Source organism: Natator depressus, chromosome 3 (genome assembly GCF_965152275.1).
Source record: "Natator depressus isolate rNatDep1 chromosome 3, rNatDep2.hap1, whole genome shotgun sequence".
Taxonomy (NCBI): domain Eukaryota; kingdom Metazoa; phylum Chordata; order Testudines; family Cheloniidae; genus Natator; species Natator depressus.
In genome coordinates this window covers 189,555,861-189,581,565 of record NC_134236.1, presented here as the reverse complement: position 1 = coordinate 189,581,565, position 25,705 = coordinate 189,555,861, and the positions used below count along the sequence as shown (strand labels likewise).

The 25,705-nt window shown below is 43.5% G+C and overlaps 1 protein-coding gene across 1 annotated transcript; it reads right to left on the bottom strand.

The window, feature by feature from the left end:
* Nucleotides 1-901: 901 nt before the first annotated feature.
* Nucleotides 902-25,705, bottom strand: LOC141984213 (activator of 90 kDa heat shock protein ATPase homolog 2-like). The gene is made up of 9 exons (XM_074947151.1): nt 25,556-25,705; nt 25,052-25,242; nt 12,631-12,716; nt 11,672-11,786; nt 10,930-11,018; nt 10,077-10,199; nt 5,837-5,938; nt 3,799-3,850; nt 902-3,495 (listed from the first exon to the last, which is right to left on the bottom strand). The coding sequence occupies exons 1-9, from the start codon at nt 25,633-25,635 to the stop codon at nt 3,320-3,322; spliced, it is 1,014 nt and encodes a 337-aa protein (XP_074803252.1). The 5' UTR covers nt 25,636-25,705; the 3' UTR covers nt 902-3,319.

Below are 25,705 nucleotides of genomic sequence, written 5' to 3'. Positions count from 1 at the left end.
ATTTGAAGGAGTGATCAGAGAACCATAAAAATCCAAAGAGAAGACAGAATCAAGGAGTCAAGTAATCCATGGAGCCTGAGGCCGTAACACACTGAGGAAGATGGCCGTAAAGCCCATGGACCCAGTCAGAAGCAGAACATTAACTACCTTAGAGGACTCCTGTTAAGAGTGAAGCACAGGGGATCCAGAAGAGAGACAAGAGGCACAGAAAGAGCTTGGGAATGGGAGACGGTTACTGGTTGCAAAAGAAGAAAGGGGGTTAAACCAGGATGATGTAGGGGAAAAATCCAAATGAGAGCGTGAGGACTACAGAGGGAGCAAAAGAAGCCAGAAGATTGGAGGGGATAGTGTCAAAGGGATATCTCAACCTGTTAGAGAACAACTTCATGTCAGACAAAGGGGAACAGAGCTCCCTCCTGCTGGTATCCATTTGTTCCTAAAAATACATGCTCTCTGTCCTTCTCTCTTTGCACTTGAACCAGGATTTCATCCGAGAGAGTCAACAAGGACTGTAGACAAAGCTGGTCAAAAAAGGTTGATGGGAAACGTTTCTCCTGAAAAAGCAGTCGTAATGTTCCATAGGGAATGTGTCAATATTTTTTTAAAAATTACCTTTTACCTTATGGAAACAGAATGTTTAGATTTTGTTTTGGAATATATTAAAATTTTAAAAATCAAAACACAATGATTTTGGTTGTTGCAAAGTGTGGTTTTTTTTTGTTTTTTCAAATTTTGTTTCAAGAGAAATTTTGAAATTCAACACTTCATTCTGATTCAGAATAGAAATTTCCATTCGCCACCAGGACTTAACCAGCAGAAAGTAGAGTGGCTTAGTAAAGAAGAGGCTGGAAATGTACCACAAAAGTGGTGCAAGCAGGTATTCTGCTATAGAAACTCCTCACTTAAAGTTGTCCCGGTTAACACTGTTTTATTAGATTGCTGATCTACTAGAGAACATACTCATTTAAAGTCACACAATGTTCTATTATAAGGTTGCTTGCCCCATTCCACCCGCTTGGTGCTCCTGCTGGGGAGCAGGGTCAGGGCATGGGGGCTTGCCCCTTTCTGCCTGCCCGGTGTTTAAGCCAGGGATTGGGATCAGGGCACAGGGCCTTACCCCACTCACCTGGCATTCCACCCAGGTAGCGGACAAGCCCCTGACCCCATGCCCCAGCAGGAGTGCAGAACAGGGCAAGCCCCCACACCCGGCTGAACGGTGGGCAGAGCGGGGCAAGCCCCCGTGCCTTGACCCTGCCTCAACCAAGCTTCACAGTCATCAGCAGTGAGGACAGTATTAAATTGTTTAAAACTTATACATGTCTTTTGACTGGCGAAAAAAATTTCCCTGGAACCTAACCCCCCCCATTTACATTAATTCTTATGGGGAAATTAGATTCACTTAATACGCAAATAGAAGGGTTTAATTTAAACTTAGTTTGCAATGTCTTTGTAAAAGTTTCTGGTTTTCATTGCCCAAGCACTTTCAGTGCTTGCTCTGTTGCTCTCAATGGACACTCCGAACAACTAAATTCAGCCTTGATTCTATTTTATAAAACTGCTAAAGAAATGTACAGTTAACCACTGGTTAAGAGAGTCATGATACCTCAAGCCTGCTCTCCTAAAAATCATACCTAATACCTTAAAAAGTGACTGAAATTTTTTTAATCAATTGCATTTTGGGGGGGTCTGACTCAATTTTTTTTTTTTTTTTTTTTTTTTTTTTTTTTACACACCATCCCATTTCAGGATGAAAACCACAGTGTACGATAAACATGGAATTCTCTACTTTCCCCTCTCATCACAATGCTGCTGTCTTTCCCTGTCCTCCTCCCCTGCTCTACTTGTGGCTGTCAGGGAGAAAAAACTTCCTCATCCTGTATGTCATTTAAACTTACACACAATGTAAATGTCATATGGTGGCCTGTGCAAGTTTGTAATTTGCGTGGTCTTAGTCTTATCACAATAAAACTGTATGCCAGAAACTGGATTCTCTAAAGAATCCTTTAAGCAGGGAGGAGGAGGAGGAAAGAACTGGTCATTTGCATGTGGTAGCTTATTGAACAGCATACATTAGAGGAAACAAAGCACACTCACTGTACAATTTTGTTTATTAACATGGCTGACTGCTATTCTGTGCATTTGATTAAAATGCAGTCTGTCACCTCTGTCACAATTTTGCCTTAAATTCAGTATTGCACAGGTAAGTAATTTTTTATTCCAATTGTTTACAAAATTACTTAATGCATTTAAGAATTCTGCCCCATTCTTGCTAAACTGTTATATCTTCACTATTAACCCACCATGGTTAACCCTTATGGTGCATTTGTGTCAAACGGTTGGGGTTTTATTTGCTTTGCTTTCATTACATTCCCATGGGTGGAATGGTTTATTAAGGTGAACTGAAAGGGTCTAAGCTAAAAACATTTTCAGAATTCCAAGAGAAGAAAACAGTCCAAGTCAGAATGGCTCTTTAAATAAATATGGAAATTGCTGAAATTAAGTTACTTCCCTTACAGCCTTCCTGGCATCTCTGCGAGAGCATCAACTCCCATCACAGGTACCATTGACAGAGAAAAGATGAAGACAGGAGTTTAGAAAAACAGACCAAAATAATAGCATCTCCCCCAGTCAACAAGGGTTGCTCTAATTTTGTTAACCCTCAGGACTAACAGCAAAGACTTACTTAGGTGACTGAGTCTTTCAAATGTGTAGCTGTGCTGTTTGAAAAGATAAGCCTGCAGCTTGTTTTGTTATGGTTTGAGATTAAATGCTTTATTTTAAGTGGCTGTATAATTCACTCATTTGATTTTACAGGCTCAAACTACGTCTGGGGTATTTTTTTAAGACTTTCCAATTCACCTTTTAATCAGGAGTGCATTTAAACACAGTATTCTACCCACTAGGAATGGATTCTTACTAAACAATGCATATGTCACTTTTCTGCTGTAGCTACTAAGTAGGCCTAGTCCAGGCCCAAGTTAGTCTCTACTAAATGGCCTTGCCAGTATGATGTAATACCATGAAGTCTATAGCATCTGAGTCACACTCACATTTCCCAAATTTAAGTTATAGATAAAACAGTGATCACGTCTCAAACTGAAGGTGTCTAAATACATAATCTCACTTATGGAAGAGGCCATTTCATTCACTGAAGATCCATACATAGTACTTAAATTATATACAGTATCACAGATGTGGATCTTTATTCATCCCCTGTAAATAAATAAATTTTCTTAAAAAAAAAGGGGGGGGGGAAGGGAGACAATATATATATATAAAAAAAAGTAATGCGCTAATAAAACTAACTACAGTGCTATCATCATTCAGCATTTACTTTGGTCTGTTGCAGTAAAACATGTATTTCTTCAAAATGCTGCTTCTGCCAACACTGTCTTGTACTGTCTTCATTACAGACAGGGACTCCTTTGCACTCTACCTGTAACTCAGTTTGAGTTGCCCGATCCTTGAAATTCAAAGCAACTGTTGCATAATGTTCTGGAAGAAGAGACGGTACAATAGTCAGTAATATGTTTATTAATAACCTTTGTTTTAACACCTGATTAATGAAAGTTTGCTTTACTATACTACTAAATAAAATTCAATCTCATGAACTCAGCTGTTGTATTAAGTACATTTATGTACTTACAAGAACAAAGACAGAACAAACTCCTTACCTCAGTGGGTCTAACAGCAGGCATTACATTGTGCTTTCTCAAACTTTAGCCACAATTTAAACTGGGATTAGGCCCCTAAGAAAATCCAACCTGTAAATACTATGGGGTTAGAGAAAAGACATACCATGAGGCCAGTCCCTGCATCTCCATTTCATGACAATCCTTTGGCTGGGTAACTGTAAGACAGATACAGATATATAAAAATCATGACAAAACTAATAGTCCCCCCCCTGCCTTTTTTCAAGAATTTCATCTGAGGGCCTGCCACATCTCATTCCAAGAGGATCCTAGCTGGCACTGGCCAAGAATTTTCCAATGAGAAAGCTTTTTCCATCATAAAATGGGGTTTTTATCAAATTAAGTTTTTTCTTTGAAAAAGTTTGTTTTCCAAAATTCTGAAATAAAATTTTGTGGCCTTCTCCCTTGAATTTCTGACTTTTCCACCTGGCAAAAGTTGGACAAACAGTAAATGTGAGGGAACACACTTTACTTGAAAATCCCAGCTTTTATCCAGCTCTAATCGTGACACTCATAACTGGGCACACAATTCCCTACTTTCTCCTAGCAATGGACAAAGGTCAGTTGTTCATGCTTATAGCCATAGCTCTAATCAGCAGCCATTGATAATATGGACCTTAGCATGGGTGACTGGGATTACTGCAGTGGTTCTGTATTTTCCTCTGAGAAATCACAGAAAAAAAGTGGAGGGTAACTGATCCCCCATCTTGCTCAATGTACATTTGAGGCCACTGGAAGAGACAGATGGTTTGGGCTGTGGTACTATGCGTAAGATGACACACAGCTCTAGAGCTCCTTTCCATCAGTTCTAGACTGTATGGAGTCTCAGCATTCTCAGCAACTGGCTGAAATAGGGAACTGAAAGCAAACTGGCAGAGGCTTAATCCGGAAGACAGATTTGACAGCAGTTGGTTTAGAGTAGTGGTGCATTCTCCTATTCAGGGAGTTTGCTCATCCTTCAAGGAGGTTTACAAATAGGGGTATTTTTTTATTCACAACTTCCCCTAGAGTCCAAGTAGGTTCAGTTCCATTTGTGCTTAACATAACCACTGTAACTATTTCTCTATGATGTGGAACTTGCCAGTTGTTTGATTGTTGACCGGGGATGTTGCCTAAAGAGTTTCTTTAATTGTTACAGCTGGAAATGTGTGGAGTATCTTTTTATAGCCAGTCACTGGCACTATCAAATGAATTATTTCATCGGTGTGTTCCCAAGTTTCAATATCTTTATTATAACTGGAGCCACTGCACTCTCAGTCCATTTGGGGGAAAGGGGATCTTGAGCTTTAGGAAATCTGAGGCATGCCTAAAAGATGAAATACCTAGAACTAAATCCTTAGAATCTGCAGTAATTTTAATTCCAAAAAAATGTTTACTATCTTAAACTACTCAGGATTTGATTTAAGTAATTAAGGGATTCGAAGCTAGAATTGACACACAGCTGAATGGTAAGTTAAAGGGCTTCCGGACAGAGCATTTTCCCTAGGTCGTTTTTTCGTTTAAGAAACAACTTTTGACATTCAGAATGGTGATACCACTGATCTCTGACAAGAGAAGAAGTGTAACAGGGACATGCTCCCTAATCAAAGCAGAGCTCTCCATGGCACTACTCTTTGCTTCGTTTTGTGTGGAAATCCAGGGGGAGTTAATACAGGTCTACACTAGATTACCTTCCTCAGCTGCCCCTATGTAGCTCTAGGGGAGCGTAGCCAGGGACAGTATAGCTTCTGGCTCTGAAGAGAATGGGATCTGCTTCTCCAGAGATCCACATGTTTGGTAAGTGGTACTACCGCTAATCTGTAAACTCAATCCCAAACTCTTCTATTAAAAGAAACAGTGGTAGAAAAACTCTGTAAGGCAATCATACACAGTTTTCCTCTTCCCAGGTTCCAAGTGAAGGTTTTCCTACATGATAGATAATCTGGGCCAGAAAAGGAGAAAGTCAGGAATCTTCTGCATGGTCATATTTTGTTTTTTATGAACTAAATCTGCATTAGAGAAACTAAAGCAAGGTTACATTTTACAGTGTATTCTCCCCTGTGGAGTAGCAAATTAAGAACCTTCTGGACCCAAACATCACCAGTGTGAGACTCCAAAAGGGCAGAACATGGCATCTGATTTTAAACTTCAAGGTTTCAACTTACCAGTTCTATATATTCACCAGTAATACAACCATCAAACATTTGAAGTTTCCCTCCTCTTTTAGCTTGGATCACAGCACAACTTTTAGAAAATTTCTGCACCAACTAGGGAAACAAAAAGCAAACATGCATAGTGTAAGAATTTAATCAGCTATTCAACAACACATAACTTCTACGATTTCTGGATAGCTTAGTGATATATAACGCATTCTTCCAGGATACTGGGATGAACTAAAAGGGTACTGGAGACTCCTAATGCCAATGGTTCTGTGATTAATGCATGGCTCTCTAAAAGCAATTTTATGCGTTTGAACTTTAAAAAGTGCTCTAGTCAAATCAATATATCACTGACTTCACTAAGAAAAATCATAATATGATTAAGTTACTGTGACAGGGTCAGACCAGATGGCTACAGGAGAGTGACAGAAGGCAGATATATTAGCCCCAGATTAAGCAGATCCCTTTTTCCTGGGTAAGGTAATGGGTAGTTCCAGAACAATCAGGAACTTGCTGGAACCAATTAAGGCAGGCAGGCTAATTAGGACACCTGGAGCCAATTAAGAAGCTGCTAGAATCAATTAAGACAAGCAAGCTAAAATCAGGGCACCTGGTTTAAAAAGGACCTCACTTCAGTCAGTGAGAGGTATACTGCTGGAGGACTGAGGAGTACAAATGCTATCTGGCATCAGGAAGACGGTCCTGTGGTGAGGAGGCCATGGGGAAGTAGCCCAGAGAGTTGTAGCTGTCGCACGAAACACTGTAGACAGCTGTTGGGCACTGGGCTGGAACCCGGAGTAGAGGGCGGGCCTGGGTTCCCCCCATTGGATATAAGAGGAGTTGACCTGGACTGTGGGTCCCACCAGAGGGGAAGGTCCCTGGCCTGTCCCCCAACCCACTAGGTGGATCATAGAATATCAGGGTTGGAAGGGATCTCAGGAGGTTATCTAGTCCAACCTCCTGCTCAAAGCAGGACCACTCCCCAATTTTTGCCCCAGATCCCAAATTGGCCCCTTAAGGATTGAGCTCACAACCCTGGGTTTAACAGGCCAATGCTCAAACCACTGAGCTATCTCTGTGGGGACTGTTCTCCTTCCTTTTCCCCATGCTGGCCAGTGATGAGGTTAGCTGAGTGAACAGCAGGTTTGAGCCACTAGCAAAAGTGGCCAAACTGAGGCGAGCAAATCCGCCAATAAGCACAGGACCCAACAAGGCAGAGGAGGAACTTTGTCACATTACCGAGTTCTGAGAAACACGCTTGGTAGGTAAAAGGAGCAACCAGTGAGGGTATGTGGAAGGGACCATTAGGTAAAACAGAGGTAGAGAGTTCAAAGCAAGTGAAGTGAAGTGGCTGCAGCTATATTTGGATTAGGAAACAGGCAGACTGATCCTCCTTCTGCCCTGATGAGATGGAAGCAGCAGTCTGGACACATGGAGCAGAATTAGTCGGAAAGTCATGAGATGTTATATTCTCTATCCCATATCAGAAGACTGACATTAATCCCTGATCCTCCTGAGAATTACGATTTTTGGAAGTATTAGCATTCCAGTCTAAAATCTTCTGATATATTCTAGGGCTTCTTAGGAGGACACTGATGCAAGGTTTACTGTGGAGAAGCACTAATATAGCAAGTTTAGGATGCAAGAGAGGTAGATGTAATCATATCCATACACATACTAGCTAATGGAATCCATCTGTAAAATGGGGATAAGAATGCTTAACATTTGTAAAGCTCTTTGGATTACAAGTGCTTACATAACGTATTTATTATTACTGAGTATTTATTATTATTCTAAGCTGAGTGCAAAGGAGACAGAGCTGCATTTCGCTTGCATACTAATGACATGAAGCGTAAGACTTCCCAATCTCTATTACTGGAGCTGTTGTGGGTTGATAAACAATGGCCCAGCACCACCTTCCAGGGATGCTCAGAAAGAAAATAAACAAAACTACCAAAGGGGCCAGTCTGTCTACTTTGGAAAGATCTGAAAGTAAGTTATCAATTCCTCACGGGCAATGGCATCAAAAGCCTGCTGACAGGACCAGCAAAATTAGCAGACCCTTCCTTTGGACAAGGCTAGCTAGCCAGTTTCACAGCAATACACAGAGCTCAATGAAATAAACACACACCGATAAACTAAATATCTCCATTTTGCTCTCCACTTTACACACTATGATAGTTCTTTACCTTCAAAAGGTAACAACAGCACTAATAGAACAAATGGTGCTAGTTAGAATTACAAGTGGAACCCTTGTCGCGAGGGGGCATGGTCTCCCTCCCTGACAGACAGGGGCCCCGGGAGACCTGCACCCAGGACGCCTACGATCACCGCGGAAGCAGAGGGGCGGGACAGGAACGAGAAATATAAAAGGCAGACCCTCCAACTCAGTTGGAGGAGAGCTGCCGGAGGAGCAGGATGTATCTCCCCCGCTGCTGGAGCTCAGACCCCATGGAGACCGCTACAGTGGCAGAGACCTGGAGGGACTGCCGGAGCTGCCAGACACCAGGGACACCAAGGAGCTGTTAGGGCTGCCACTAGCTGTTTACCCCAGTGAGACAAACAAGGACCCCGGAACCCAGGTACCTCTCAAATGGGAGTGTAGGAAGGAGCCCAGGGAAGCCGAATAGGGTTTGGCTGTGTTACTGACTGTAAGCCGGCCAGCGTGTTGTGGCCGGATTTACCCGCTGACCCAGTGGTGGACCACTCCACCACGGTTAGGGCCCTTGGCTGGGACGCAGTGGAGTTGTGTGGGCCTGCATCCCCCTGCCACCCCGCCCCTGGCAAGAGGCCTGCGTCGGTCTGTCGCCCACCCGAGCTAGGATGCCAGACAGTTTTGCTGTCGGCCCCGCCAAAGAGCTGATCCGCCTACACTGCTGTGTTGCTCTGCCGGACTGCAGGCCAGAGCTGTTAACTGTTTGCCGCCCTGCCCTGACTGAGGGCTCTGGTCCTAGTACAGACTCACTGCTGCTCTGCCTGACTGCAAGCCAGAGCCATTAACTGTTTGTGGCACTGCCCTGACTGAGGCCCCCAGGCCTATAGACTCATAGTTGCTCTGCCTGACTGCAGGCCAGAGCCCTTATTTGTTGGCTGTGGCTCACAGACTCAACTGCTGCCCAGCCTGGACTGCAGGTTTGGGCCTATTAACTGTTTGCTAATTTCGCCCTGAACTGAGTCGCTCCAGAGGCATTGTAGCAAGGGGCGTGGTCTCCCTCCCTGACAGACAGGGAGAGACCCAAGACCACCTTACACCTTGCATTATGGTACTATAGCTGAAGTTACTAGAAATAAGTAGCTGATGGTATTTCAGTCCCTGTCTGACTAGATTTCCCACTTTTGTTGTACAAGTGGGAATGTGTTAGTTGCACTATGAAAGTTACATAAAATTAAGGCCCTACCAAGTTCAAGGTCCGTTTTGGTCAATTTTACGGTCAATAGGATTTAAAAAATAATAAATTTCATGATTTCAGCTATTTAAATCAGAAATTTCACGGTGTTGTAATTGTAAGGGTCCTGACCCCCAAAAGGAGTGTGTGTGTGGGTGGGGTAGTGGGGGGGAGGGTGTGTTTTGCAAAATTATTTGGGGGTTGGGGGGGGTTGCAGTACTGCTACCCTTACTTCTGCACTGCTGCTGGCAGCGGTGCTGCCTTCAGAGCTGGGCAGTTGGAGAGCGGAGGCCGCTGGCCAGGATCCCAGCTTTGAAGGCAGAGCTGCTGCCTGCAGAGCTGGGACCTCAATCAGCAGCCACCACTCTCCTGCCACCCAGTTCTGAAGGTGGCAGCACAGAAGGAAGAGTGGCATGGTATGGTATTGCCACCCTTGCTTCTGTGCTGCTGCTGGCGGGGTACTGCATTCAGAGCTGGGCACCTGGCCAACAGCTGCTGCTCTCCAGCCGCCCAGCTCTTACTTCTGCACTGCCTTCAGGGTGGCAATACCACCACCCCTCTGCAACTCCCTTTTGGGTCAGGACCCTGAATTTGAGAAACGCTGGTCTCCCCTGTGAAATTTGTACAGTATAGAGTAAAAGCACACACGAGACCAGATTTCATGGGAGGAGACCAGATTTCACGGTCTATGACACATTTTTCATGGCCGTGAATTTGGTAAGGCCCTACATATAATATTTTTCATTACTGATTATAATTAAACTCTTCAAATAAAATAACTTTTCTCCTTTCTGGAGCACCAATCCCTGCCATTACATCACTAAGAACGTGTGGTCCTTTGCTATAAAAAGGCTTCTTACCTCCTTAGTTATGAAGATGCTATAAAGCTCCTCTACCGGAGAGTCAAACATCTCTTTCAGAAGTATCTTTACTGTTGGAATTTTTACACCAACTGTATCCAAAGAAACTGGTAAAACAGAATCCTGTAAAGCAAACTCAGGATAAAGTGCCATTGTATATGAATAGAAAATACATATATATTCCACACCAAAACTCTATACTAGAAAAACATCATCAAGTTTGCAAAGTCAACCACTCAAAAGTTAGGAAATGCCAGGTTTAAGGCTGCCCAAGCAATATTAAGCCTCCTCCCTTGTGCATATGCATTAATTATATGATAACATACTATTCTATATTAGGATTAGATTAAGTGAGCACCACAGTCAGGCACTAGAAAAATCTCTGGCAACCCTAACATGCTTTTGGTGACAGGCAACAGAATGTGGAATGAATTAATAATGACTGAGGAAATGAGGGAAGCAGACAAATTTCAGCCTCTCCCTCTTGAAGCTGTCATTGTTACTGACAGAACACTGGAAGTGAAGAACAGGACACCTTTGATCTCTCTTTCACTGTCTGAAAATTCTGTGGCCCAGCAATTATTCTATTTCCACGTTACCTGAGCACTACACAGACTGGTTATAGCATTCATGTTGGTGAATTTACTGGCCTCCATCCCAAAGGTGATTTTAAAAGTGCACCAAACACTTACTGTTACAGATGAATGCTCCACATTATAGCACTATGTACATCTGCTGTTAGTCACGGGATAAATCTTAAATTCTCTATTCCTCCTATGATGGCAGAGTTTGGGGCCAATAGCATCCATCTTTCCCAGTGAAACTTACATGGTAACTCCTAATGCCAGCATACCTGCATGTTATTCTCACTCAATTTTTTTTTAACCGCTAGTTCCGGACCAGCTGAAGTTTTGGTTGGTAGGATCATTCCCAGAGTAAACTCTGTAAACAGAGGAAGTAAAAAATACCGTCTAACATGAGGCCAACCTGTACACCCAACTACACCCCTCGCCCCCACTACAACCAAGCCCTTCCCCCTCTGCTCAGAGCCATATTTATTTTGGTAAAGATCTGAAAATGAGAATAGCCTGATTTCCACTAAATTCAGGCTTTTTCAGTTTTTGATTTTTCACCAAAATTAATAGAGTTCTGTCCACTTACGCCTAGAACATTCCCTGAAATTTTGGAATTGATTGGATACTGTTTTCAGAAGTTACCGCATTACAGATACAGAGAAATGCCATTGAGTTAAGTGTATGGCCTTGCTTTGCTCAGCCAATTAATTTGTAAGATCTTTAAGGCAGGGACTGTATCTCCTCATATGTTTGTATAGCGCTTATGACAATATGCGTCTGGTCCCGATTAGTGCCTCCCGGGCTTTACTCCAAAATAAACAACTTTGAATATCCTGACTTTGGTGAAATTAAAACCTTAATTATAATACTGCATTAAAATGAAGGCATTGGGGTTTTGTTTTGTTCTTAAAGTGATATGAAAACAGTTTCTACCAACTCAGATGAAAATGGATCAATCTATTCAAGCAGGGAGATTGCACATAATTGGCCCATATAGTCACAGAAATTATGTTAATGTACCTGTTTTAAGAACTTTCAGATAATGTCTGAGAGCCTCCCTGACTTTTGAAGTTCCTTCTGTTCTCATAAGATCCTTTAGCACATCTCCATCTCCTTTCTTTTTGCTTACACTTATCTGTAAACAAACATAAAAATCTAAGAGATGCTTTGTACAATTTGATTTTTGGGGAACAACAGTGTTGGTTTATTCAGAGGACAGGTGCAGAATAGATATTTCAAGTGCAAACTTTCCTACTTTATCATGCCTTTAAGCTAAAACTGGATACTTTTTCTTTTTCTAAAAGGAAACACAAGCAATTTTGTCTCCATAATAAATCAAAAACTAGCTGAAGTTTAGATAGGTTTCTCCCCCTATGCAGGAGTTCTTTAGAGACCACAGTATCAACTATATCATTAGGCTAGCACCAAAGTAGAGGCCTTAAGATTAAAAAATGACAAACAGTGAAGCAAACATAGGGCTCAATTCTTATCTCAAACATGTGGCTCTGTATTACCATGAGCTGCATCTTTTAAAGTCTGATACTGTGCATGCTTAGTAGCTAACTTTGGAACATATGTATTTACGTATCGGAGGACAGAAGTGAGCCATTAATGTTTTTGGTTCTTGACATCTTTTATCTTTAGATCACTAAAGACAGACTAGCTAAGTCATGTTTCAGAGTAGGAGCCGTGTTAGTCTGTATTCGCAAAAAGGAGTATTTGTGGCACCTTAGAGACTAACAAATTTATTTGAGCATAAGCTTTCATGAGCTACAGCTCACTTCATCGGACGCATTCGATGAAGTGAGCCCCTAGCTAAGTCATGTTGTTCTCCCAGGTATTCACTAATTACGCTTTTCTTTTTTTAAAACTCTTTGGTAACTATTATTCAGTTAACAGGAAATTTAATGGCAGCCAAAGTTATTAATTTTCTTTAAAAATTCCTGCCCTATACAGCTATGTTAGTATTTATTACCTACCTCTGTATCATCCACCTCATTTTCTTCTGACAGGTTAGGAATTTCAACAAATCCCTCATGTTTCTCACCAGATTCTTTCATTGTACCTGCATTAACAGAATGAATTCTTAAATGTAATAACTAAATAACTGTATTTTCCATCGTAGCAGTTTTACCCTTGTAAATGCTTTCTGCAGAACTACTATTTAAAAGGAAGTTACTACAAGGTAAGTAATCCATAAGTTTTTTGAAATGTGTTGTCCCTGCACATAGCGCATTCAGGTTTTGCATGCCCTCCATGTGCCCAGAACTGGAGATTTTTCCCTAGCAGTGTCCATCTGTTCCACATATCTGCCCCCACACTCTTCATGCTCCACACCAAGGGAATAAAGGGGAATAAACCACTACCATTATAGTTCCCTCTCTACTGACTAAACAGGGGGGAGGAAAGGTGGGTAATGCACTACACAGGAACAACCCATCTCAAAGAACTCAAATTAAGATTAATGCATCCTTCTTCGACTGATTGTCCCTATATGTAGTGCACTTCAGGTGATTCACAAGCACTGTCTCTTTAAGGAGGTGGGTGCCTGGAATCCTATGGCACAACAGATTGCAGAACTGCCCTGCCTAGAGAAATATTAGAAGCAGCTGCTTGCACCAGCGCATAGTGCAGAGAACTCTGCAGATGTCAGTAATAGGGACATTGCTATGTGACGCTACCAATGATGCCTAAACTCAAGCTGGGTATGTTCATATGCTATCCTTAAGGGAGAAATTGTTCATCTCAGAGTAGGATGCATCCCAAGATCTACTTTGACAGCCTGTGAGAGGAGATGGCCTCTCCTTTCAGACATTCTGAAAATGTGACAAAGTCTAGGAGACTTTTGAAAGGACTTTGTTCTTTGCAGGAAAAAGGCAAGAGCCCTATGTTGCCAGTGAGTGCCATGCCACCTCTTCCTAGCTAGAAAGAGGTTTAGGCTAAAACGCAGATCGATGGATACTTTGGTTGATGCACCACCACCTCAGGGACAAACTTAGCATGTAGTCTCACAGATGCCTGGCCCTTGTGGAAAACTGTACAAAATTGGAGGGTCAGCCATGAGCACTTCTAGCTCCAAGTCTTCTGGCTGACACGATAATGATCAAAAATGTCCCCTTCACAGACAGATCTAGTAAAGAGCATGATCCCAAGGGCTCAAATGGTGACTTAGTAATGGTTGAGAACACAAAGTTCAAGTCCCAGGTTGGTACTGGTTTTGCCACTGGAGGGAAGTCTCAAATCATACTCACCAGGAAGCAGACTGTGACAGAGTGGGAAAATATAGAGTAAGTGTCTACCAGCAGATGAAATGCACTGATGACCAAAAGGTGTACTCTAAGTGAGCTAAAAGACAGCCCTGAGGATTTAAGGACAAAAGGAGTCCAATACATTCAGAATCTTTGCCTGTGAAGGAGGAATTCCCTGTCAGTTACACCAAAACAAAAATATTTCCATTTTGCTTTGTAACACTTCCTGGTAGAGTCCTTTCTACTGCTGCTTACGATAGCCTGGACATCAGCTGAACCACCCCAACAGCCATACAAATACCATGTTTTCAGGTGAAGCGTGGCTGGGTCTGTCCTTTGTCCTGGGTTAATAGTTAAGGTATCAGGAGAATGCAGAGGGGAGATCAGGCAGATAGTTGCAGAAGTGTAGAGTACTTTAGAACTGTTGGCCAACCTGGTGCATGACTTGTGCTTTATGTTGTCTGATTTCCCTCAATGTCTGAGTAAAAGGGGAATCGGGGATAAAGGGGTATTGCAAGGCTCCCAACCACTGTCTGAGAAACACATCGCCCAGAGAGCCTGGACTACAACCCCCCGTGGAGCAGAAATTTTTGCACTTGTTGTTCACAAGGGATGTGAAAAAAATCCATGGATGAGAGACCCCACACCCAAAAACATCTTCTGGAGAGTCAGGTCATGTAGCTCTAACTCTCATTCTAAGGAGAACTGTTTACTCAGATAATCTAGGGTGTTTGTGGATCCCTGGCAGGTGGACAGCAGTTAAAGTAATTTGCATGGGACTGCATAATTCCAAAGGGTGATGGCCTCCACTCCTCCCTGCTTGTTATAGGCCACCTGGATTGACTGGCCACAGATACATGGGAGGAATCATTCACAGGCTCATCGGACTCTGATTTGAAACAGACTCCTGAGGGGACCATGTCCCTTGGACTGTCCCTCCATGTCAACGCCCCAGTCTAAGAAGAATGTGAGTGTGATCATAGTCTTTACTGAAAGCAGGGAGTTGAACAGTATCCCCACGCATACTTTTGCTCTGTCCTCCTACCGAATAAGGGAGGCTAAAATCCTTTGGAGAATCATAATTAGCAAGGTGAGATTGCACTTGCCTGGAGCCTTCCCAAAGCAAACGGCATTTATTCTTAAGGGCAAAAGCACAAAAAAAAAAACATAAAAAACAAAAGTTCCTATATACATGGTAAAAGTTTACCAGAGGTCATCCCCATCAGTCTCATGGGGCTGTAGTAGGTCAAAGTCTTTCTAACCCTTCTGCAAGGGTTGGTGCTCTTAGACGAAAGGTTCAGGGAACAACAGGTCTTCTGGAGCTGGGATGCAAGCTGCAGCCACTGGAGTCATTTCCACAGCTCAGGTTGTTGAAGTAAAGGGCATCAGATCCTTCAGTACGGAAGAGGATTTCAGTGCCAAAGAAACAGATTCTGCACTTGGATGGGATGTGGGTTTCCCCCAGGCATCCATGACAAAGAGATGTCAGGGAAGTCTGTGACCAGGAAGCATTTGTGGCCCTTCATGCAGTTTTTGGAACTGTGTGTGTGTGGTTCCCCTCACACAGACCAAAAAATAGGAAACCAAACCCTTAACACTATCTAACTATACTAAAAACTACCTAAGAAATTTTTTTAAACTTCTAAAACTATTTACAAAGAGAGCTGAAGTAGTCAGCAAGGACAGTGAAGCTCCATCATAGACCACAAGTGGCAAGAAGAAACTAAGATGGTGGTGATCCAACAGCCCCCTTTATTCCGTTGGCGTGCAGCTGATGGAGAATGGATGCACGTGTGTGGACCAGACAGACACTGCTAGGAAAAAACAGCCATCCTGAGCGCATGTGCAACCTGAAGTGCACTATACGTAGGAACAATCACTCAAAGAAGAATAATTAAACCAACTGAAAGAACTAAAACGGAATTAATAAAACACAAACTCATTAAGCTGCTTTTAAACTTAGGATATCATCTTAGTGAGTCACTGATACTTCTGTGTAGGTGCATGAGAGTACAAACACCTCCTCCCTAATCAAGCTTTGTGCTGCCATTCTGCCAACGTTCTTACCCTCATCTGTCCATTTGTCAACTTCTTGCACAATCACATTTGTGCCTTCTTCCATACAGCCCCTACGCATGTTGTGGCCTTCCCCATCACCATTATATCCTTCTTAAAGGCCTACTTCTGCTAGTGAACCCAACTGAATTCTGTATGGGAAAAAAACAACCCTATTTGTTGTTCCCTTTCTGCTAATGTCACTCTGTCTATCCTTAGAGTTTCTTGGAGCAGGGATCATCCCTTTGTGAATGTCTGGAAATCGCCTAGCATATTATAGCTGTTAACGTAAGTCAGCAATAATATGTATACATGCACAGAGCTATATACATCTCTATTGAAGTTTAAAAATAAAAGGCTTGACCCTGCAAACGCTTCTGAGAGAAGTACTTGCTTTGCAAATAGTGCCACTGACCTCAACAGGGCAACTCGTGGTAGTAATCCCTACGCTAGTAAGGCCTTGTCTACACTTGCAGTAGTGTGCAGCGTATGTGTAGCTACACTCCACAGTGGAAAGCAGGGACAGGTTCTGGCAGGGGGAGGCAGTGAGGAAAGGTCAGAACCTCTCCCCACGGCCTCCCACCAGTCACAGCCTCTCCTTGCCACAGGGATGGGCTCCAGCAGCTCCCTGTGATGAGGAAAAGCTCCAGCAATGGGGAGCTCTTGAAGCCTTTTCCACTGCCTCTCCCCTGCCAAAACCTTTCACTATGGCAGGGAAAGGCTCCAGCAGCAGGGAGGCAGTAGGACACTACACTGCTAAAAACAGCAATGGGAGGCACTGTGGAGCGTAGAGAGAGCTGTGTAGGAGCTATGCCAGAACCTTAGGGTATGTCTTTACTCTACTTGTCTAAGCAGTGTCTCATCATCTACACTGCTGTTTACATCTGTTCTAGGCGTGTGTGCAGTGCTTGTACTACACATGCCATCATAAATGAAGCCCTAGATCATGATCCTGGAACTTGCACACACACACAGAGACTGATGGCTCTTGAACAGAACCTCACTGACGGCAATGGGGCTCCACACAGGCACAGCAGTGCACATGAGTGCAAGAAGTTGCAGGATCAGGCCCTTAGTCCACACTGTTCTGCTTTAATTATTACAGTTCTGTGAACAGCTTTTGTTTTAGTAAAGATTCCTCCTCTTATTCTTAAAAAGTTTCTCGTTGTTCATTAAATTTATTCACCCAGCAGATCTGGTTTAAATGCTCTTCAGACTGTACCAGTGGCATTTCCATTCTGTCATAGCACCAATTACCTTTACAGTGTCTTATGTCATACCATTAAATGTTATTTTAACATGTACAACTGCCCAGCAGCAAAGATGTTCATCAATGCTCACAGCAAAACCCTCTAACAAACACCCTGCAATATCATGTACTACATTTTTGCAGTAACACCCTGCAGGGACAGGCACTGCTGCAAAGGGGTGAATCAGCTTAAAGACACAAAGTCACTCAGAAGTTGCATCTTCCAAATATCCAGATCCAACTGTCACTTAACTCAATGGAAAAACTTCCTTTAACAACTTTATGCACAGGATTGTGCCCTGAATGAGCACCAGACTATCCATTGAAAGAAATGCCCATGCATGAATATATCCTGACTTGCTGCAGGTGAAGCTCACACTAAAGTAGGCAAAAAGACATTTATGTGCAGTTTCTGTTAATATCTGAAGGAAAAATGAGGTTTTTTACTTCTTAGTCAATCAGTGTGCCCAAAGAAAATGTGTGTTTAGACTTCTTTTTTGAACAATGGGGCACATACCTGCAGGATGGCATTTCTAGCCAAGCTTGCTGAATGGATAAGAGTTTAGGGAAGTGTTGAGAAACCACGTAATCGTTGCAAAAAAAAAAAAAAAAAAAAAAAAACCAAAGATACAAATAATACTAACTGGAAGGTCTACTTTATGACTAACAGTAATAGAGGATTTTTAAACATTCAATTTTTATTTTTAAAAAACTGCTAATAATGCTGTACATATCAGTCAGTTGGACAGAAAATATCTGTGCCGGTGAGCAAATTCTAATCTAAATATTTACTGGATAGAGCCACACTGCTCACTGGAGGTAATGCTTTGCATTGTAAATACCACTTTGAGGTAGGCACATATTATTATTGCCATTTTACAGATGTGGCAACTAAGACACAGAAGGATAAAATGGCTTGTCCAAAACCCAAAAGGTTCCAGTGTCAGAACTGTGATTAGTATTAATTAGGGATGTTGATTAATCACAGTTAACGCGTGCAGTTAACTCAAATTAATTGCGATTAATCGCACTGTTAAACAATACCAACTGAAATGTATTAAATATTTGAGGTTTTTCTACATTTTCAAATATATTGATTTCTATTACACACAGAATACAAAATGTACAGTGCTCACTTTATATTATTGATTACAAATATTTGCACTGTAAAAATGATAAAAGGAATGGTATTTTTCAATTCACCTCATACAAGTACTGTAGTGCAATTTCTTTACCGTGAAAGTGTAACTTACAAATGTAGATATTTTTTCTTGCATAACTGCACTCAAAAACAAAACAATGTAAAACTTTAGAGCCTACAAGTCCACTCAGTCCTACTTTTTGTTCAGACAATCGCTAAGACAAACAAGTTTGTTTACATTTACGGGAGATACTGCTGACTGACTCTTATTTACAATGTCACCTGAAAGTGAGAACAGGCATCCGCATGGCACTTTTGTAGCCAGTGTTGCAAGGTATTTACATGCCAGATATGCTAAACATTTGTATGCCCCTTCATGCTTTGGCCACCATTCCAGAGGACATGCTTCCATGCTGATGATGCTCGTTAAAAAACTAACGTGTTAATTAAATTTGTGACTGAACTCCTTGGGGGAGAATTGTATGTCTCCTGTTCTGTTTTACCCACTTTCTGCCATATATTTCAAGTTATAGCAGTCTCAGATGATGTTCATTTTAAGAACGCTTTCACAGCAGATTTGACAAAAAACGCAAAAACGGTACCAATGTGAGATTTTTAAAAATAGCTATAGCATTCGACCCAAGGTTTAAGAATCTGAAGTGCCGTCCAAAATCTGTGAGGGACAAGGTGTGGATCATGCTTTCAGAAGTCTTAAAAAAGCAACACTCCAATGTGGAAACTACAGAACCCAAACCACCAAAAAAGAAAATCAACTTTCTGCTGGTGGCATCTGACTCAGATGATGAAAATAAATATAAAGTGAGCACTGTACACTTTGTATTCTGTGTTGTAACTGAAATCAGTATATTTTAAAATGTAGGAGACACCCAAAAATATTTAAATAAATTATCTATTCTGTTATTGTTTAACAGTGCGATTAATCGTGACTAATTTTTTTAACTGCTTGACTGCCCTAGTATTAACCAGTTTTTGGTTCCCAGTCCCATTTTGGATCAACTGGACCACATTACATTTCAGACACTGTTATTTCAATATTAGACAAATTAACATTGAAAGCACCTTCCTCAAAAGGACGGCAGGTGTACTGGATTCCAGGACAGCAAGTCCACAGGTAGTTTTTATAGAACATGTACAAACACCTACTAAAACTACCACCATAATGTAAAGCTCTTCTCTAAAATACTTATAATACCATGGGGATACAAATAATAGTTTTAGAATTTAATAAAGAAACGGATGTTTTTAATTTAAATCAACTTACTTTATTTAAGTGGTGCTAGTTCTTCACTTTCTTCCCAGTCTATGTTGCTAAAGTGGATTTTGGGACATTCTTAAATCGGGCTTTCCTAATTGTTAGTGAATTTCAGATTTACATAGATTTTGTTTCTGCTAAGAAATGCTCTTTTTAAAATAGTAGATTGAATGCAGAATATTATAGAAAAGGACTAGATGGGGGAAGAACTATTGCTTTAAGTCTGAGAATGTTCCATGCTGTCAAACTCCCCAGAAGTTCTGATCTTATTTCTACTTCCAATTGCTTAGAGAACATGCAGGGGGGAAGCACTGATACAGACCCAAATTCATGACCAATAGCAGCTCTTAGAACTTTCAGTGGAATACTAGAATCTTCAAGCAAATACTCTTAAGCACAGGTTCACAAAGGAAAGTTGCATTAATATACGGTAGACCACTGAATGCCTGTGAGATTAAGTGCTCTTATCACAGTGTAAGAATAGCTCATAATTGTTAATCGCTTCTGGTTTTTTCACCTCAGAAAGTTGTGGCAGGTAGGAAAAAACTATTTATTTGGGAAACGCTTGTAGCAAGACAATTATATTTTGTTCTTCGCAATGTATAAAATTAAGCTACCCTAAATGTAGCATTTATAACTTAGTTCTTATAAAGAACAGCCACGTACCGGCCCATACGCAGCCGACATTAAAGCACTGCCATGGCAGCACTTTAACGTCGCTGCCCCTTTTGCCCCGCCCATCGGCAGCCCTTCTGGTAGGCCCTATGGGCAGGGCCACCGAGGCGGGGAGCCCAGGCCCTTTTAAATCACCGCCGGAGCCCCAGGTGGCATGGGTCAGGCAGCACGGATGGGCTGGCTGGGGAAGCCAGGTCCCAGTACCTGTAAGTACTATTTAATATTACTTTCACCCCGCCAAGGTCCATCTAGCCCAGTATCCTGTCTTCCAACAGTGGCCAATGCCAGGTGCACCAGAGGGAATGAACAGAACAGGTAATCGTCAAGTGATCCATTCTCTGTCGCTCATTCCCAGATTCTGGCAAACAGAGGCCAGGGACACCATCCCTGCCCATCCTGGCTAATAGCCATTGATGGACCTATCCTCCATGAATGTATTTAGTTCTTTTTTGAAGCTTGTTATAGTCTTGGCCTTCACAACATCCTCTAGCAAAGAGTTCCACAGGTTGACTGGGCACTGTGTGAAGAAATACTTCCTTTAAATCTAAATTTACTTCCTATAAATCTAAAATTGCATTAAACTTTTTTCAAGGTAACCTGAGGCTTTGTAAAACTGACAAGTAATGTTTTATATTTATTTTTAAAATATATTGGGTGATTTAAATATTGATTACAATTAATTTCAATTTAAATTATTTAAATAACTGCACCCTGCATGATGCTACTCCATGCCCCTCTTTACATTGTTTCATTTTAGTTATTTTCATCACCTACATTGCATGGATCTCAACAATTAAGAATGTTTTCTTAGCCCAGGGGTTCTCACAACAAATTTTTTGGTGGCCACAGAGTGTGGCCACCAACGCTTGCTGGTGGCGTTCTGACAATTTTTCCTAAAATACTTAACTTTAGGAAAAACAAATAAATAAGCACATATACACATCCAAATCAGTATAATTTATTTATGTTTTGTTTTTGTTTTTTTGCAAACTCAATAATAAAAATGTAAAGTTGTCTCCATTCTTTACTGAACCTAAACAGAATAGAAACAAAAATAAGGTGCTTTGCATGTTCTTGTCTTGAATTTCCTGAGTGTTACTAGCATGTTATTGGGAGAGTAAGCCCCCAATCCTGGTCCTCCTTATGTGGGAACTAAAAGCAGTATAAACAATGCATTTTACAGTGTCAGGTGGCCAAGCTGCAGGAAAGCTGGACAGCAGGACTCTGTATGGCATGTATACAGCACTGGAAGGAACTTCATGAAATAGCTCATCAGCTAAATGGAGAGGGGAGGGAAAAATTGCAGACACCCCACAGGAGTGGAAAGCAGGACTATTCATGGCACTGAACCACAATCCTATTTTGGGGCAAGGAGAGTGAGAGGGAAATGGGAGTAGTAGTGAATGCAGCCTCTCTCTTGCAGTAGTGATTGAAGTCTGGCTGAGAGCTAATTACCACATTTTGGGAATGAACACTCTACCCTTCAGCACGGCAATCTATGTGTATTATTTCCCAAGTACACAGTTTACATCAGCCTTCTCTAGGATTTGGCCCTGGGAAGGAAAAATGTGGAGCACATGTCTCACTGAAGAGATATGGTTACACAATACTCATTGAAAAGAATGGTATAATTTGCTAAAGAGAACTGATTACGTGATCAATCAAGCAGTTGTATTAATTCACACTGGCTAGTGTATCTCAATAATTCACTTTTTTTAAAGTCTTGAAATTATTCACACTCCTTTTTGCAATTTTCTCTACATACTGTATTACAAAGATGTCTATATTTTCTTTACACTTTTCCTGAAACAGTTCCTCGTTTCCTCACTGCTACCATGAACACATTAATTGAATACCTATAATCTGTATGCTCGATAATTTTAAACAATGCAAACAAGTCATAATAAAGCAGATCAGGATTGTCACAATGAAAATGCCTGCTTCTTTCAGAGTAAAATGAGTCATGTCCTAATTTATTCAAAAATAATGAATGGGAACGTATCTGTTTTGGAGAAATAAAATTAAAGTATGGAAAAAAATTCAAGAAAAAGAGACTATTGTTTCAAGATTATTTCAAAATAACCTATTTCAGTAGCTGAGACTCACTGATTTTGTTCCTCTCTGTTTCCTTTGCCACTTCGATTCAGTTTATGAAAATATTACTGCTTCTCCAACCTATCAAAGAGTTTGCTTTCTAGAATAATCATTCCAGGAAACTTGTGTACACTACCACACAAGGCCCCGATCCCGCAAGCAGGTTTGTATGGCCAGACCTACACATGCACACACAACATCACTGACTTCACGGGGCTCCATGTAGGTGTGGAGTCTGCCTAGAGCAGGGGTGGGCAAACGTTTTGGCCTGAGAGCCACATCTAGGTATAGAAATTGTATGGCGGGCCATGAATAAATTGGAGAGAGTCCAGCGAAGGGCAACAAAAATGATTAGGGGTCTGGAACACATGACTTATGAGGAGAGGCTGAGGGAACTGGGATTGTTTAGTCTGCAGAAGAGAAGAATGAGAGGGGATTTGATAGCTGCTTTCAACTACCTGAGAGGTGGTTCCAGAGAGGATGGTTCTAGACTATTCTCAGTGGTAGAAGAGGACAGGACAAGGAGTAATGGTCTCAAGTTGCAGTGGGGGAGGTTTAGGTTGGATATTAGGAAAAACTTTTTCACTAGGAGGGTGGTGAAACACTGGAATGCGTTACCTAGGGAGGTGGTAGAATCTCCTTCCTTAGAAGTTTTTAAGGTCAGGCTTGACAAAGCCCTGGCTGGGATGGTTTGATTGGGGATTGGTCCTGCTTTGAGCAGGGGGTTGGACCTCCTGAGGTCCCTTCCAACCCTGATATTCTATGATTCTATGAATGCTCACAAAATTAGGTTTGGGGTGCGGGCTCTGGGGTGGGGCCAGAAATGAGGCATTCAGGGTGCAGCAAGAGGCTCCGGGCTGGGGCAGCGGGGTTGAGGGCTCCGGCTGGGGGTGCAGGCTCTGGGGTGGGGCTGGGGATGAGGGGTTTGGGGTGCAGGAGGGTGCTCCGGGCTGAGACCAAGGGGTTCGGAGGGCGGGAGGGGGATCAGGGCTGGGGTAGGGGGCGCGTGTCTCAGGGGTGCAGGCTCTGGGCAGTGCTTATCTCAAGCAGCTCCCGGAAGCAGCGGCATGTCCCCGCTCCAGCTCCTACATGGAAGCACTGCCAGGTGGCTCTGCTGTGTGCTGCCCCATCCGCAGGCGCCACCCCTGCAGCTCCCATCAGCTGTGGTTCCCAGACAATCGCAGCTGCGGTTGGGGTGGGGGCAGCATGCAGAGCAGAGCCCCCTGGCTGCCTCTATGTATAGGAGCCAGAAGGGGAACATGCCGCTGCTTCTGGGAGCCACGCAGAGTGACCCCCAACCCTGCTCCCCAGCTGGAGCACCGGAGCGGCGCAAGCCCCAGACTCCACTCCTCAGCGGGAGCTCAAGGACTGGATTAAAATGGCTGGCAGACCAGATGTGGCCCGTGGGCCATTGTTTGCCCAGCCCTGGCCTACAGGGCCCCGTTCAGGTCTTAATGTGCAGATATGCTGTATTTATTAGCCACAGTTTTCAGCGCTAATATGGAAATGTGGTAAACAAACCTGAAGCAACTTTTCCAGTGACACAAAGGATGGAAATTCATTACTGTTTTAAGGTTAGGTGACACAAAGACCTTCAGGGATGATGTACAAATATTTGGTCCCGCCTCAGTGTGGGAGGCGTACTAGATGGCATCGCGAGGTCCCTTCCAGCCCAATGTTTCTATGATTACGAAGTTTTGAGCGGAAAAAGTGAATCTTCTAAGAAAAAGGATAATACTGGGTAGTTTCTATCTTTTGGCCCAGAACAATCTCAAACCAAGATCTATGGAGACAGTGCAGCCAAGGGGATCTGAGCACGACTATTACCAGGACGCGTTGGAGCTGGATTGGTCACGTGATTCAGATGGAAACTGATTCCATCACCAGAGTAGCAATAAGATGGACACCTGAAGGCAAGCGAAAACGAGGCTGCCTGAAACCAACATGGCGAAAAGCTGTGAAATCCGAGCTGAAAAATCTGGGGCACAGCTGGGGAATCACTGAAAGACTAGCCAGAAACAGACAGGAGTGCAGGAGCTTCATCACTGCCCTAAACGCCAAGGCGTAATAAGAACATAATGATGATAATCCTTCAATCATAGCTGTAAGAATTGATAGCACTTTTAGCTGGGCTAGCATCAGCAAGACTGACAGCAAGTGCTGAGAAGAATGTGAGAAATACACCCAAATATTAAGAAGATTATTGCCCTAATGCAGGGGTTCTCAATCTTTTTCTGATACATGCCCCCCCCCATGCTATAAAAACTCCATGGCCTGCTTGTCCCACAACAATTGTTTTTTTGCATATAAAAGCCAGGACCAGCGTTAAGGGGTAGCAATCAGGACAACTGCCCCAAGATCCCATAAACCTAAGTTGCTCAGGCTTCAGCTTCAGCCCTGGGTGGCAGGGCTCAGGGCTTCAGCCCCATGCAGTGGGTGCTTTGAAGTGCTGGCCCCAGCAAGTCTCATGCCAGCCCTGCTTGGCAGACCCCCTGAAACCTGCTCAGCGGGTCCCGGACCCCTGCTTGAGACCCACCAGCCTAGCGCACTCCACAATCCAAAAAGGCTGCCGTTGCTGCCTGCACGAGTTTGCAGCCTCCAGGGGCAGCACATGACGCTCCGCCTCCTGCTGTATGTCTCTTGACACGAGAAGGGGCATTTTTACCTTTCCAGCTAAGTGTTATGTTCCATTCGTAGAAGAAAATCAGTTTCCCTTTCCGGCTGTTGCAGGAGGCTTCGCCTTCCATTTGCTTCAGGTCGCTTATTTCACAGCTGCCCGCCTCACTGCCCACCGCGATCCCCACCAGCAGCTGCTCCAGTTGGGTTTTTGACCAGCCGGTCGCGTCCCGCTCCGTCCTGCGGCAGAAGGGCGGGCGGGGAGGGGGTGAGCCGCAGCCGGGCCCGGGGCAAGCCCCCGCGGCTCCCCCTGGCTACAAACCGAGCGTGGCCTCGGGCCCCCGCCCGCGGGAGGCTCAGCGTGGAGCCTGCAGCAAACCCCGCGGTTGCCGGCGCCAGACTCGGCCCGGCCGCTGCCCGTGTCCGGACAGCCCCAGCCGCGGCAGGGAGGGGGGAGAAGCTGCCGCCCAGCCCGCGAGGGGCAGGCCGCGCAGCGGGACCGGGCCGGGGCCGCCGCCCCCGCCGCCGGGGCCCCCCTTCCCCGCCCGCTCACCAGTGCCAGTTGTTCACGTTGGTGGCGTCCGCTCGCTCCTCCACGATCCAGCGCGGGTCCCCCTGGCCCCACTTGGCCATGGCGCTGCCGGCTGGCTGCCGCCGCCGCCGCCGCTACCCCTGCCCGGCCCCGCCCCCTCTGCCCGGCCGC

What these genes read in the sequence shown, in the direction of transcription:
- LOC141984213 (XM_074947151.1), bottom strand. Translation starts at nt 25,635, where the DNA reads ATGGCCAAGTGGGGCCAGGGGGACCCGCGCTGGATCGTGGAGGAGCGA. An exon ending in TCTGAAAGTTCTTAAAACAG is followed by an intron (nt 11,019 to 11,671) that starts GTACATTAACAT and finishes CTCTGTTTACAG; the next exon opens with AGTTTACTCTGGGAATGATC. An exon ending in GCATCTTCATAACTAAGGAG is followed by an intron (nt 5,939 to 10,076) that starts GTAAGAAGCCTT and finishes TTGTTTCCCTAG; the next exon opens with TTGGTGCAGAAATTTTCTAA.